General features: G+C 46.2%; 1 protein-coding gene across 1 annotated transcript; it reads right to left on the reverse strand.

Moving 5' to 3' along the window:
• Positions 1-6,393: 6,393 nt before the first annotated feature.
• LOC142419919 (duodenase-1-like) lies at positions 6,394-10,408 on the reverse strand. The gene is given in 7 exon segments (XM_075523344.1): positions 6,394-6,573; positions 7,146-7,405; positions 7,507-7,641; positions 8,141-8,255; positions 8,719-8,790; positions 9,692-9,874; positions 10,310-10,408. Coding segments are annotated over 7 exon segments (1,044 nt in total).
• Positions 10,409-14,586: the final 4,178 nt, after the last annotated feature.

Consider the following 14,586-nt stretch of genomic DNA (forward strand, 5'->3'; position numbering starts at 1 on the left):
TTTCATCCCTGTCCTTGGTTAAGGGGCAGAATTCACCCAATCAAAGACTAGGTGATTAAATGAGAAATGAAGTTAGTTACCCAGACTTAAGATCAGTGGAACCAGCCCCAGGATCTCTGAGGTGGGTCATACCACACGCATGAAATGGGAGGCTTGCTTTCTAAGGATTTGTTCAACATAGTCCTTGGAGCTCTGCACTGTTCATGAGCAGAGATTAATAGTAAAATTCTGCTGTATTTATTACATGTAAAGCTAGAAAACACCCATGTGATACTCTATTTTGACTTTTCAAATAAATGAGTAAGATGAGCTCAGTCAGAATTCCCAGTTCTCAGCTCACTCTGTCTGTGCAGGGACCTGAGGGGAACTGGAAGTCTCTGGGAGGTGTTAGCCATGATCTCTGAAACACTTTGTCATACAACTTTGACACTCCAGGTGATCTTACAGTCTCCTAGTCCCCTCTCTGCATCTTTCACTGTTTGAACACTGCTGTAAACTTTTCAGTGTGTCTTGATTTCTGCCTTCCAAGTAACATTTTTGGTCTTAGAAGGCATGAAGATTGGGACTGGAACATTGGCCCAAAAGAATAAAGGAAGTGCAATAGTGAACGCTTACCATGATTCATCTCACCTAACATCAGGGTTCACCTGCCCACAGAGATGTGCATGGCAACTGAGGATGTCTCAAGATAACCCCATACTGTGCCACTGCAAAAGGATTTTTTCTGCTGGGTCCTGCATTCTCTCTACCAGTCTTGTTATGATTCCCCCTATAAGTGCTGGTATCTCAAATGACATGAAAAATCCTAAAAAATGAAGGATCTAGTCCTCTTGGAAGACACTTCTAGCCACATGAAGAAGAAGAAAGTAAGCTGTGAAAAGTCAGGCTGGATTTACCAAGCGTAATACATGCCTGATCAACATGATCGCCTTCTATGATAACATGGCTGGATTTGTGGAGCAGGAGAGAGCACTGGATGTCATTTACCTTGACTTTAGCAAAGCTTTCAGCACTGCTTCCCACAAATCCTTGTATCTAAGTTAGGTCATTATGGTCTGGATGAGTGGACAATTAGACATGTAAGAAACTAGTTGGATAGTTGTACTCAGAAGAGAGTGACTAATAGGTTGTCCTCAGCTTGGAGGCTAATAGGAAGTGGAGTGCTGTGCGGGTCTGTACCGGGACCCATCATCTTTATCAGTGACCTGGGCGAGGGGCAAGGGAGTGCATTCTTGTCAGTGTCACAGATGACACCAAATTGAGGGGACCAGTCAATATGCCTAAAGGCAGGACTGCCATTCAGAAGGACTTAGGCAGGAGGAATGGGGCCAACAGGAACTGCAAGAAATTTAGCAAGAACAAATGTACCTTCACCTTTGGCAAAAATGCATACTGTTGACTGATTGTCTTGGCAACAGCTCTGTGGATAAGCACATAGAGGACCCTGTGAGCAGCAAGCGGAACATAAATAAGCAATGTGCCTTAGCAGCAAAGCAAGCCAACAGCATGCTGGGCTGCATGAACAGGAGCATAGCCAGTAGATCAAGGGAAGTGATTGTTTCCCTCTAGCTGGCACGCATTAGACTACATCTAGACAGCTGCATCAAGTTTTGGGTACCCTACTTCAGGAAAGACATCGACAAATTAGAGCAAATGCAGAGGAGGTACACAAAAGTGGTTGGTATCTTTAGCACATGTCATGTGAGGTACGGCTGAGGGAAGAGGGCTTGTTGATCTTGGAGGAAGGAAGGTTTCCAAGGAACCTAACAACAGCCCTTCAGTATGTTATGAATGTTACGAAAAGGAGGGAGCCAGGCTCTTCATAGTTGTGCAAGATGGGAAGATGGGAAACAAGAGGCTTAAAATTAAAACAGACTGTATTTAAATGAAACCTTTTTTCACCTTGGAAACAATCAAGCATTGGAAAGAGGTTATCCAGAGATGTCCTTGGAAGATTTCAAAGCCAGACTGGGTAACCTGAATTACCCAGTAATTCAGGTAATTGAATTACTGGTTACCCAGTTTGCCTGAATTACTGGGTAATTCAGGTAAACGGGGTAACCCTGAATTACTGGGTAACCTGAATTACTGGGTAACCTGGTAGCTCTGCAGTTCCATATTTATACTGACATGTCAAATTTTCCAAGTTTTCCCACAGGCTAAAGCTACATCTGCACTCTATATGTTGATATGATTTCAGATGTTTACCTCTTCCCCTGCCCATCTTTTTGAGTAGGAAAGAGAAGTAAGCACATTCAAGGCATTTTTCATCTGAAAGATAGTCGGCTGAGCATGTAGGGATTCATGCCATAGAATTGCCAACAGGATGTCAGAAATGTCTGTATCTCCCCCGTGATACCATATGCAGCTTAGACCACTTGTCTAGAACTGACAAAATTAATTCCTCTCTCCTTTCTGTTCAGTAACTTTCAGAGGACTTTTGTCCCTCCAATTTGCTAATCATACTTCGTGTCCTTTGGAACTTTTGTCATTAGCAGCAGCTAAGGGAAATAACACCAAATAGCTTTCTTTGGTTTGGCATCCTGTACATTAAATGTCACAATATCCTGCTGATATCAGCTCACTACCTGTCACTACAACACTGGATTGAGCCTATGTGTTTAGAAGGCATACAACTGGGTACCCATTACATACAATTTTTTTAACATGTAAGGTCATCAAGATGGTATTGTGATAATCCCCAGTACTTGAGATCAGGTGACCTCTCTCCCACAGCCAGGACAAGAAGTCTTCCAGTAGCCAAGGTTCAACCTGAGATACACAGTGTCACCCTCCAGAAGAGTGCTTCTCTCTCCCTCTGCTCCACATAATCCTGGGGTTTGGGGGAGAGCCTACCTCATGGTGCCCTAATGGAAGAGCTTCTAGAGTAGCCCATGGCAGCCTGCACTGTGTCAGCAGGAGGATGTACCCACAGACCCACGGCCCAGGCATCTTTGCTAACCCATAGACCTCTCTGCTTCTAAGTGTACCCAGACACTGAGGATGATCCTGTCCAACTCAGATCCTCATCTTCTAGGGAATGAAGGTGTTTGGTCCCATCCTTGCTCTACCCCATAGTCCTCACTGCCCTCCACCCACCTGGAAACTTACATGTCTGTAACCCAGCGATCCCACTGTGTCTTTAGAATACAGTTTATTTGGACTCCCACTGCTCTACCCCACCTCCTTCACACAGAAACTGATCCTGCCTTGCTTTGAACCTGTGGTCTCCCTGTTTTGCCTTTAGAAATCCCAGGCATCCAGGTTCCCCTTCTCCCCATCCATAGCTCTAATCTCTAGACTGTCCTCCCTTCATAGGTCTGTGGACACCTTCTGGGCCATTGTGGACTAGGACTTGTGAACCAGGGCAAGGAGGTGGGCTGACAAAGGGAAGGGACTAGAGCACAGTAGTAGTTTGTGACTACGGAAATTTGAAGAGAGGTTTTCATAACTACAGGAAGGGTGTAGGACAATTGCTGACTCTGTGGTTTTGTCTGTCCTCTCCAGGTGGCTAACACGGTCCCTTCTTCTCTGCTCAGGTCTTGTCACCCCTCACCTCATGCAAAGATGATGCTATGTAGCCTTCTGACTAAATGCAGCAAGCTCAGCAAGCTGAGAGGTGGGATAAGAAGGGTGATCTATGTCTTGGGAATACAATCCCACTCTCCCACCCACTGTCCCCACAGCCCCTTGGGGAAGTGAATGGGCCTAGTGAATGCCAAAGTCCCTGCAGAGGATGTTCCTGTGGCCCCCATTGTTACCGAAATCAGGAATCAAACTCCTTAACACCAATGTAGCATTAAGAAGCAGGCATTCTTTATTAAGGCGCTGGATGCACGGGGGATCGTTCCACCTAGCGTGCATACCGCAGGTTACATCAACCAAAGCTTATGTTGTCCGATTACATACATATGCATCAAATTTCCCAGAATGACAGGCATATTCATTCTATTTCCCAGAACTAATTATCATATTTGCATGCTCATTACGCATGCGTCCTTGAACTCCGAGGGGCTTCCGTGGGGGTCTCTGGTGGTCCTTGGTGGTCATACAGGTGTGTCCTTTAGTTGACCCCTTCTTATGGGCATGCGCAATATCACCTTGCTTATGTAACTTGCTTCCCTTCTTCATGGTGCATGGTCCCTAACAATGATTTGGCACCCTTATTCCTATTCTAACACAAACCGATTATTCTAACTACCCTCGACTCATTGTTAGGATGGGTTGGGGCTGTACTGGGAGCATAGCAGCATGTCCGTACCATTCCTCATCGAGTTGTCTTTGGGCACAGTAGCATATCCATAGCCATAGATGTACAAACACAATATTAAAGCATTGTCTACCCCGCTCCTATCTCTATGTTGCTTGGTTACAAAAGAACAAACTAATCACTGTGGTTACATCTGGTTACATGTGGAGACCATGTTCATCTTCCACATGGTCATTGATGCTGCTGACTACTCCTTTCATGCTCACATGGCACATATAGAAGACTGCATTTGAGAGAAGAAGCTACTGGACCTAGAAAGGGATATTATGGGGTGGAATTTGCATGGAAAGGGATGTTATGGGGTGTGAGAGCAAAGCCACCGGAGTGCAGAACTGGATGCAAAGCCTGGGGGTGATGTGCGAGATTGTAGGCAGCCCTTGGTCCCTCTGGCCATGATATTTTTTTCCCATGACAGGCCCAGGAATTGAACGGCATTTGACCAGAAATACAGGTTAGTGTTTGGGATGACTGAGAGGAAGGCTTGAGAATTTTTGTGATGTAGTTGGATATCCTGTAGCCTCTTGTACTCATACATAGTAATTTTGGATGTTACTTGTTTCCGTATTATGAAAGAAGGGAGCCAAGTACTTGAAGTGAAACAGGAGGGCTTCAAAAGGAAGAGATGTCTTTCTGCAGCTAAGGTGGAACTTCTGGGGCTGTTTCTGTCCTTGTAGAGGTGCAGAAATGTGTACCTCTGTAGCTGAGTGGGGTAATGCAGTGCTTTTGGGTACTAGCAGGGTCTTAGCTGTTTACTAAGCACAATGTTGCTGAAAGTGTGCTTAACCACAGCTCTGCAGTGATAAAGGGAGAGATCTGATACCCATTTTTTGTCAGAACTGATGTCTTCCCAGGGGAGCTGGTTCATTCACAGAGATTCAGGTAAGAAGCAGAGTTTGTCTAAAACAGCGGTTCAGATTCAATCTGAGCGGTCCTGCTCAGATGATCCAATATGAGAAAAATCTCTGTATTTCAATACCCTAAAGCATTTTACAGCTGCAAAGCAAACACTTTGCTGAGGTTTGAGAAGAGGGAAAGAACAGGAAGTGTGTGAATAGGTAGGCTGGATTTAGAATCTTTCTAAGGATCCTCAGATGATTCCCAGTTGGTACTGGAAACCCATGTGATCTCCCCTTGGATGCTGTGATGCCTCTGTTTCTGAAAGGCTGGGTAAGTGATTTGGAAAGGCAGTTGTATCTTCTTGCTGGTTTGAGTGGAAGAAGGAAAGGAAGATGGGGGATAGCACTTCTAGCCAGTGGGGACTGAGATCTGCATTGCATGCCCCATTGGCCCTTCACCTGGAACACCAGGTTCATGTGGGAGTGGTGTCCCCTGCAGCTGAGCTCAGCTACCCAGAGCTGTGAAGTAGTAGCAGCATCTTCTCTCTGTCCATAGCCCAGCAGAGTGCATAACCAAACCTCTGCTTGGTCACAGGCAGAAACAGACCCCCGATATTTTTTCCAGCATAGTGTCTTCCTGAGTGAGTGAGTTGTGTTGGTGGGAGTTTGGATAAGGACACTTCAGATCACCCTGACATCAGCATCTAAAGGTCCCCCCCAGAACTGTGTTACTTGCCTTTGCCATCAAACACCCACCCTTCCTTCTGCTTATTCCTCTGTCCATTTGTCCTTCCATTCATCCATCAATCCATCCATCCATTCAGCAGGTATCAGGGAGAACTCTGTACTGCTTTCTGCCCTTATCTGTCAGTGAACTTTTGTGTCCTGTCCACATCCATTTTGATACACTCTGAAGACTCCTGTTCCTGCCCCAGCCACCATCTTGCTCAGTCTGTCCCAGAGGGTGTCATCTCCTCATTCTCACGCTCAGGTGTTCCATCTTTTTCCCAAGAAGGCTGCACACACAAACAAGTTTGAACATGCTTTTATTGGTGGTCAGAAAGCAGAGCAGGAGGTGGCACTGTTGGGAAGCAGTGGGAGGAAGGGAATAATGTGAAACTGTGCATGCTTGGGACCTGAGTTTTTACCTTGCCATGGAGACTTTCCTTAGCACAGAAGCCTGTGCCTATGCCATGAGGGCATCTCCGACTCCATTTCAGCTGCCCCTGGAAGCCTCTGAGCATCAGCAGATGTTTGATGCATTGTGGAAATGGGGCACAGAACATTTTAGTCAAAGGAGGGAGAGTCAGGTAGGTCTTGGAGTGCAAACTTCCTCAGCTCTTCACATATCCAGGGCTCAAAATAGGAGACTCTTGTCAATACTTCAGGGAAGATGGAATATTTGCATCTGTAATAAAAAATGCCATGGACCTTCCCATTGCAGACTAATGGGCCACCAGAATCACCCTGTGAGGTAAAAGGAGTGGGAGGGGTCAGACATGTCAGAGCACAGGTCCCCCTGCCCTAAGGAAGAAACTGGCCCTCTTACCTCCCTCCATGTGAAGAACCTCTTCTTTCAACCATCTTCCTCCAGGCCCAGCTCTGCAGGCCTTACTACTCCTCTAAGCTGATCTGTGAAGAGATTCAGGCCTGGAGGCCATCTGAGGTTCAGAAACTGCCTTCACATCCCTGAAAAGAAGAATCTAGTTCTACTTTAGACACGTGGGGATATCCGAGCCATCCCGCTGCGTCAGGAGGAAATAGCAAAGGATTTACACGAGATCTAGAGCCTGCTGGAGCAGTGGCTAGGCTGGGTAGAATATCCCCAGGAATGTAAAAAGGCACACGATGTTGACAGTTGGGCAACTGCACCCCGGTTCAGGGAGCATGTCAGCTTCAGAACTCCTGCAAGGAGCTGCCTCAGCACATCATCCTGAAGAATCTAGTTCATTTTAATCCCCTTTGTCCCCCACCTGAGAACCAACCTGACTGTCTAGTCCCAGCCTCATCCCAGGCTCAGAGCCCAAAGCAACATTTACATGGAAAGTTGGTTTTTTGCCATTCTCATCGCCAGCATAGATCATGGGTGCAGGCCGATAGTGTTTGAAAGGCATCATGTCACACATTTCCTCATGCTGCACCTTCAGGTCCACCTCCATCAGCATACTGGTTGTTTTCCCTCTTATTGGTGTCTTGCCCCAGTCAGACACTTTGCATATAGTTCCTGGTAGCACATTCTTGTATTAGGGCAAGGGGATAAAACTCACTTTCTTATTCAGCTTGGCACTGGGCTGCAGCTGCCACGCAGAGAGAGCATAGGGAGTGGGAACAAGTTCATGGGGTTGGGGAAGTGAGGAAGGTGAGATCCGTTGGGCAGCAAGGATGTGTGAGGGCATATCTTCAGCAGCATGATGTCATTTACAAGTGTATCTCCTGAATAGTTGGGGTGGATGACGCAGTGGCCAACGTGGAATGCCTGCTGGCTCAGCTCTTTCTTATTTACATTGTGGGATCCCAGGGTCACAGTGATATTCACTTTCCTGCCAGAAAACACCGATGTGTTCCAGCTACACTGACCACAGCCACATGGCCCCCATGGCAGGTGGTCTGAGGGAGGTAGTGGGGGGATATGCCTCCCGAGACATTAGTTCTCAGCAAGTTGCTCTCTGTAGCCTGGGTTCCTTCCACATTCAACTGAAGGTCCCTTACCCCATGCTGACATAGGTCTGAGGTGTCCCATTCTGAAGACAAAAGGGAAGCAGGGAATGCGAGACACTGACCTCTCTTCTCCAACAGTAGCTCTGACCCATGGTATGAACCATGGACCAGGAGACCGCTGCCAAGGAGTCCTGTCCAGCCCCTGGCAGACAATTCTTGCAACTCACAGGGGATGGCCCAGCTCACAGAGAGCCCTGCTGTGCCTGAGGAGACACAGAGAACGCTTTCACCCCATACCAGGACTTGTGGCTCTTCATGACTGTGTGAGACTTAAAAAAAATCCCACGTACAAGAAAGACAGGCCCTTACATTTTACCAGCCACACAGTGAGCTGCTGAGAGCACTGCATCTTGGCAAATCAGGAGTCCTCCACATGCAGATTCATATGGCACATTTTGAATTAATAAACAAGCCATACAGGCTTGTTTGGGCTAAAGCCCAAGAATTTTGGCTTTAGCTTCCAATCTGCCAATGATCCTTCCTGGAAGAGAGATGAGAAGTGTTCGTATCACATACGTCCCTATTTCCCATCAAGTTCAGAGGTGGATGAGGGGAGAGGGTCATCCTCTGACGTCATAGGCCAATGATGCCAATTATTCTCCTTCCTTGGGCTGCCCAAAGCATTACTAATGCACAATGGAGAGAAAAACAAGCAACACTTCCTGTGGATGACTGACCACACCTGACTCTGCATCTCTGAAATGCTATCAAAGGGCAATACACTAGTACCTGTAATGCGTCACTGGTGTCACGCACAGTCTGAGCTGAGAGATATGAGTAGAGTAGAGAGTAGACATATGAGGAAAGGCAAGTCAGGTACCAGACAGATTTCCTGCTCAGTGCCCATTTCTGCCCTTGCATGTCCTTGTCTAAATCCCATCTCTCTGTACTCACCAGTCCCAGCCCACGGAACAAGGAGAAAAGCACTTGCGAGCAGAAGGAGAAGCAGCATTTCCTACTGGTGTCCTGAAGAGCCAAAACAGTTGTTATGGCCAGGCAGGAGACAGGTACAGAATGACAATCTATATAGACAAACTTTGGAGCTGAAACAGGAAACCTCAGCCTGCTATCAGCTTGTGTCATATGCTGCTTTTGTTCTTACAAACCCCAGACTGTGGTTTGGTGAGGGGTTCATGTCACAATCATGTCACCAAAACATGGTGACATGTTTTTGTCACCGTCTCCTGCAAAAGCTGGAGAGATCTGGGCTTACTAGAGGGAAGGGGCACAGCCCTCAGCTGCACTGGCTCTAATTTGGCTGTGAGCCTAGACAATAAAACCTCCAGGACAGGGAATGCACTTAAGGTGCTGACACTGAGGATGGAGACTGGACAGCCTCTCTGGGCAACTGATTCCAATGCTTCACTGTTCTCATCGTGAAAAAGGTTTTTTCTTACACGTAGCCTGAACCTATTTTATTTAATTATTTATTTTTTAATGTCTACCCATTATCTTTATGTCTCATACTCCCACCATTTCCTGCTGTGAAGAGACTGGTTCTATCTTCCTGATGGTTGCTTGCAGGTATTGGAAAGCTGCTGTTAGGTCCCCCCAAGCCCTCCTCTTCTGCCTGAACAAGTCCAGTTCCCTCAACCTCTCTTCAGTGTAGACCCCTATGGTACTCCACTTGTTACAGGCCTCCAGGTAGAGTATGGCCTATTAAGCACCACCACCACTCTCTGAGCCTGATAAACAGCTGGTAAAGCACCACCCCTAAAGGGGTGTGTAAAGCAGCATCCACCCCTTTGTGAATGCTCAGAGGACCAGAATCTAAGCATGAACTGGAGGTTAACTTTGATAAAAATGAAGACATATCATCTGTCCCTTGCATGAAGGGACTCCCTGCTATGAGTGGAGTAGGGTATACCAGAGGCAGATGGCTTTTAAAAGACTGAACTTCAGCAAGGTGAATCCAGGCACATCCTTCTACTGCTGCAAATGAATTGAAAGGCAAGTGGTCATTAGAAGTACTGGCTGAGGACAGGACACCTTTTAAAGAGCTGAGGCAGTGCAACTGATACACAGCAGAGGCAGAGACTTCCTCTCCTGGCTGTGATCAGAAGGGAAAGTCTCACTCCTAATGCCTGTGAGTGACGGAGCAGTCAGTAGCTTTGGCAGAGGTTAGAGGTGGGAGACTGAGAAGACAGAGCTCCAAATGGACCTCCACAGCCTGCTGCTCTTGGGCAAGTATCCTCCTGCTCCTGCTCCTTTCCCCAGCTGGTGGGAAATCTACTGCTGCTCCTGAGACAGGTAACAGGGTTGTTCTGCAACTTCATTTTCTGGTGAAAAAAAATATAAAACCTGAGAGCTCATCCAGGCACAATCTAAGGCTTACAATGAGAACAGAAATACCTCCCTTTTCTTTAAGATAAAGACTAACCTTGTCATCTGGGCATGGGTCTTTCACAGGAAGCTGCATGCTTGTCACATACCCTTTTACCCTCTCTTGGCTGCAGCGCAGTGCCTTTAATCATTGAAACGCTACCAGTTCCTTCACACTTCTAAATTGTCCAGGCCTCTGCCTTTCCAGGGACTGCAAGATGTCTAGCTCCCCTGCTTGGACAGAGGATGTGCATCCAGTCATGCCCACAACAAACCCCTCACCAAAACATTGAATTCAAACCTCACAGTCGCAGAGCTGCAGTGATACCTTCATTGAAGGAAATCAGAGGAGCCATAAATTAGGACAAATGTGTTTGGCTCTCATTCCCTCTAAACTGTGAGAGCTCAGCCAGGTGGCTTTCCAGGTTTCCATGCGTTAGGAAGCAACATTAACTGTTAGGATTGAAGATACATGGTGGAGAGAGAAGGGCCCTTCCACTATGTCTCTGTGCTTGGCTTTGGGCTTTGTCCAAGAAGCAGGAGACACTGTCTTTCAACAGCAACACAACTGATGACTAAGCTGAGAAGCCAGCTGTGACCTGTAGTTTATCTCACATGACTTTGTCTTTGATTTTGGCCCCTTGCAGGCTGAGGAACTTTACTGCCTGCAGGCTGAAGGGACTTATTATGGGATGCCAGGAGCAGCATTTTGGGCTTGTACAAGTGATACTATGGGATGTTTAAAGCAAGGGTCAAAGGTGTGGAAAGGGATGGGACTAAGGTGGCCTGAGGAGAAAAATGTGTGGGGAAGGGGGGATGAGGGGATAGAAGGAGCTGGTCATGTATAAACAGGCGTTAAACATTGGTGCACTTGTCTGGCCATGTGCTTTGCCAGATCTCATCTTGCCTTCTCATGAAACGCCATCTCTGTAAAGATTTTGAGAATGAGTTCTCTAAGTCCCAAGCCCATGAGAAGAGCAGGAACCGTGCTTCTGTCACAGTGCTGTGGGAACTGACAGACCACATATACATGCTGCGCAAGACTTGCTTCCACCCCTTCCTCCCCCAGCACTAGACTGCAAAGCTCATTCAGACAGCCACCATCCTTACCTCAGACATATTTACTTTTCCTGGAAGAAAGTCAGCCTCTTTCCTTTCAGCATTTGCAATCATTTCCACAGCTTTTCACGCTCCATTGGTGTTTGTATCCAAAGTGAGAGATCAAGCTCTATGTTGATTTTAAAGTTTGTGTGTTTTCTGGCTGGGTGTGAAACCAAGGAGGCACAAATTCAGTGTGAAACCTGAAGCATGATCATTCCTACAGGGCACAAGGGGAAGAATATACTGATGCAATCTCTGCAACCAAAAGAAGGTTGAAAGTACACAAAGGACATGGAAGGGCTGGATCAACCTGCAGGGGGTGGAAAAAGTTCCTTTCTCCACCCTTGCGTGAGGCAAGTGGAGATGGGAGGATCCAAGGGCCAGCTACTGTGTAGGCTGAGTGTCTAAGGCTGGTTACGGGGGGATACATCACACATACGTGCCTGTGCATGTGTTTGTGTGTGCCAGTGGGTCTGTGTCCCAGCAGCTGGAGTGGAGTTGGGGGCCTCAGGGGCTTGCCTGCACAGATGCCAGCAACCAGGAGACCTGGGATCCAGGGCAGCTACTGGGTCAACTGAATGTCTAAGGCTGAGTGTCCTAGTGTTACTGGGGGACCTCCGTGCCTAGGTGTGGGTGCTGGTGTGCGTGCAGAATGTTTCTATCCACCTTGATCCATGTCCCTGGTGTGTATGTGCAGTTGTGCCTGGGGTGCACATTTGAGTGTACCTGGAAGGTCTCAGCCACACTGGGGAGACATAGTGGGAGCTGCTGTAGCTGCTTCCCACAGATCCCAGTCCAGGCCTTACAGCAAGGCACCCTCTAGGTGCCCAGCCCTCTGGACACAGTCACCTCCAACAGCTCCCTCTGCTTTGGCGTGAGAGGAAACAAACTTTGGGCATCCATTCAGAAGCGGTAGTAAATTAGGCATTGCATGAAGTCTTCCATTTACTTCTCCCCAGTCTCACCTCAGCTGTCATCATGGACTTTTCACTGATTACTGCTTGACCTGCTTTGCTCCTGCTTCAGATTCCTTCCACCAGCACTCCACAGTGAATCCCCTGTTCAGAGAAGGGTGGGCAAGGTATTCCCCAGTTTCATCTGGGAGACTCGTAGGCCAACGCAGTGCAACTTCATTACATCAGGCTTGCAGGCTGTCTCAGAACTGGGAATTTTGGATCCAAGATCATCACCACAGGGAGTGGTCCCAGTCACGGATGCATCCCTGACCTTACAATGCCGCTGCTTGGTTTCAGCATCATGGAAGAATTTACCTGGGCATATTACCAGAATATGGGTGGAATAATGGTCCAGGCCCCACTGAGGTTATGAACATCACCAGTCCACCAGTCAGTCAGTCTGAGAGACTGGTTTACACATACTGAGCTGCGTGTGTTTGCCAGTACTTCAGCTGGGTGTGTTTAATCTGCATTGTCGTTAAAAATAAAGCTCTTCATCCAAGTCTAAGCTAATTTTATTGTAGACACTTCCAACTGAGTTGTGCACCTACACCTGTGCTGCCTTCATAGGGAAAGAGAGAGGAACTGGTATCTCAGCAGGAGAGGATCTGGATCACAGGAATCACACTGGAAATAATAATTTGTTCATTTTTCATTCTGAATAGATATGAGGAAAAAAAATCTTGGAGATGATAGTTAAAAATCAATCTGTCTGATCAAAGCCATGAACAACCTGATAGATATTTGAAGCTGGCCCAGCTATGAGTGGGAGCTGGACCTTCAGAGGTCTGTTCCATCCACGGTTTGAAGCCATCATTCCAGTTTAAGTGTCCTGTACCCTCACTTTCTACACGTTGCCCAAAAGCAGAGAGCAACAGCATTGCAGAAGAGGTGGGCTTTAGAGTTTCTTCCAATTAAACATCTTGTTCATTTGTGGTTAAGCTCAAGATTGGCGAGGGTGATTGATTAGGGAGGGGAGTATTTTGTAGTATGGGTGAGGTCAAAAGTTTATGGTAAGGTCTGTCTTCAGTCACAGATATTATCTGCGTTATTTCTAGCTGCTGAAGTCAAAACTAGATGAGGGAACTGAGGAAGTTACACTTTCAGCTTTCTTTACTGTTTGCTTCTTTGTCAGTACCCTTTAATCTGTGCTGCAAAAAGACAGTGTTTCAACCAGCACATGAAAAGGAGAAGAAATTGCATACGAGCACTTTGTGTATCTTTAGAATGGGCAATGTGACTTGGCTCGTGGAGAGTGCTTTTCTTCCCAAATGCCCTTTCTTTCCTGAAAGTTGAAATCAAGTGTAAGGTTTCAGGCAATCCACGGAATTTTAGATGTTCTTTAATTAAATACGTCAACACAGATGAATGAGGACTGAATAGGAAGATGGGCAGCTCTAGTCCAAGGCTGAACTCAACTAATGGAATTAAAAAAAGGTCAAATTCCTGGATATAGCCAGTCTGTTATATAAGTAACTCATTTATTACTGTGCCAGGCTCACCAGTCAGAAAGTCTCTAGTTTTTGATCCTTGAGAAATACAAACATAAATACAAACCAATCCTTCCAGATGGCATGAAGTAAGAAGTTCTTAGATTGTGTACCAAAGATGATATTATAAAAAACTCTAACAATATGGGTGGAACAAAGAAATAAAGTGTGTTCATTTTTTGTAATACCTACTTTGGAATCTAAAATAGAAGAAGGCTGGAACAGGAATAATTCCCAAGGGGAAAAAGAGGAGTTCCCATAAAAACTTTCAGAAGGGGTAGTTTGTGGTTTTTCTCATTTTTTCATACACATTGCCCTCCCACTCCTTCCACCACTCTCGAGAGAGTGCTAAGTGTTGCAAACTATGCAGGCTTCTGTAAAACCTATATTCATATTAAGTAAGAAGAGAGGAGAAGAGGTTTCACAATGATTCCTTTGACCATGAATGAAACACAAAACTTTTATTGCAATGGGGTGGAAAGCTGTGGGGGCAGGTCCCAGGCCATTTACTTGATAGACTGAGTACCTCTCTGCATCTCTAGAACTAATCTCAACAGACAAACAGAAGGAGGAAAACTATCGTCTTCTACAGGTTCATATAGTTCAGTCTATAAAATTGATATTTTTTTCCAGGGCTTGCTTTGTTTTTTTTTTTAAATCTTCATACATGACACAAATCAAAATAACCTCTCTCTAGCTTGCCTCTCTCTAAACCCCATTTACGTTTGTATGCAAAAGGAATGAAGGTTTAGGAAATTTGACTTGTTTTGCTGAAATGTCATTTTATAGATTTGAAGACTTCCGATGATGCACAGATATAGCAACTAAAGGTCTTCACCTCATTGTGAACATGTTCTAGAAAAGTCCATTTTTTTGCCTGTGATAATGGAAAG

The sequence above is a fragment of the Mycteria americana genome, chromosome 22 (genome assembly GCF_035582795.1).
Source record: "Mycteria americana isolate JAX WOST 10 ecotype Jacksonville Zoo and Gardens chromosome 22, USCA_MyAme_1.0, whole genome shotgun sequence".
Taxonomy (NCBI): Eukaryota; Metazoa; Chordata; class Aves; order Ciconiiformes; family Ciconiidae; genus Mycteria; species Mycteria americana.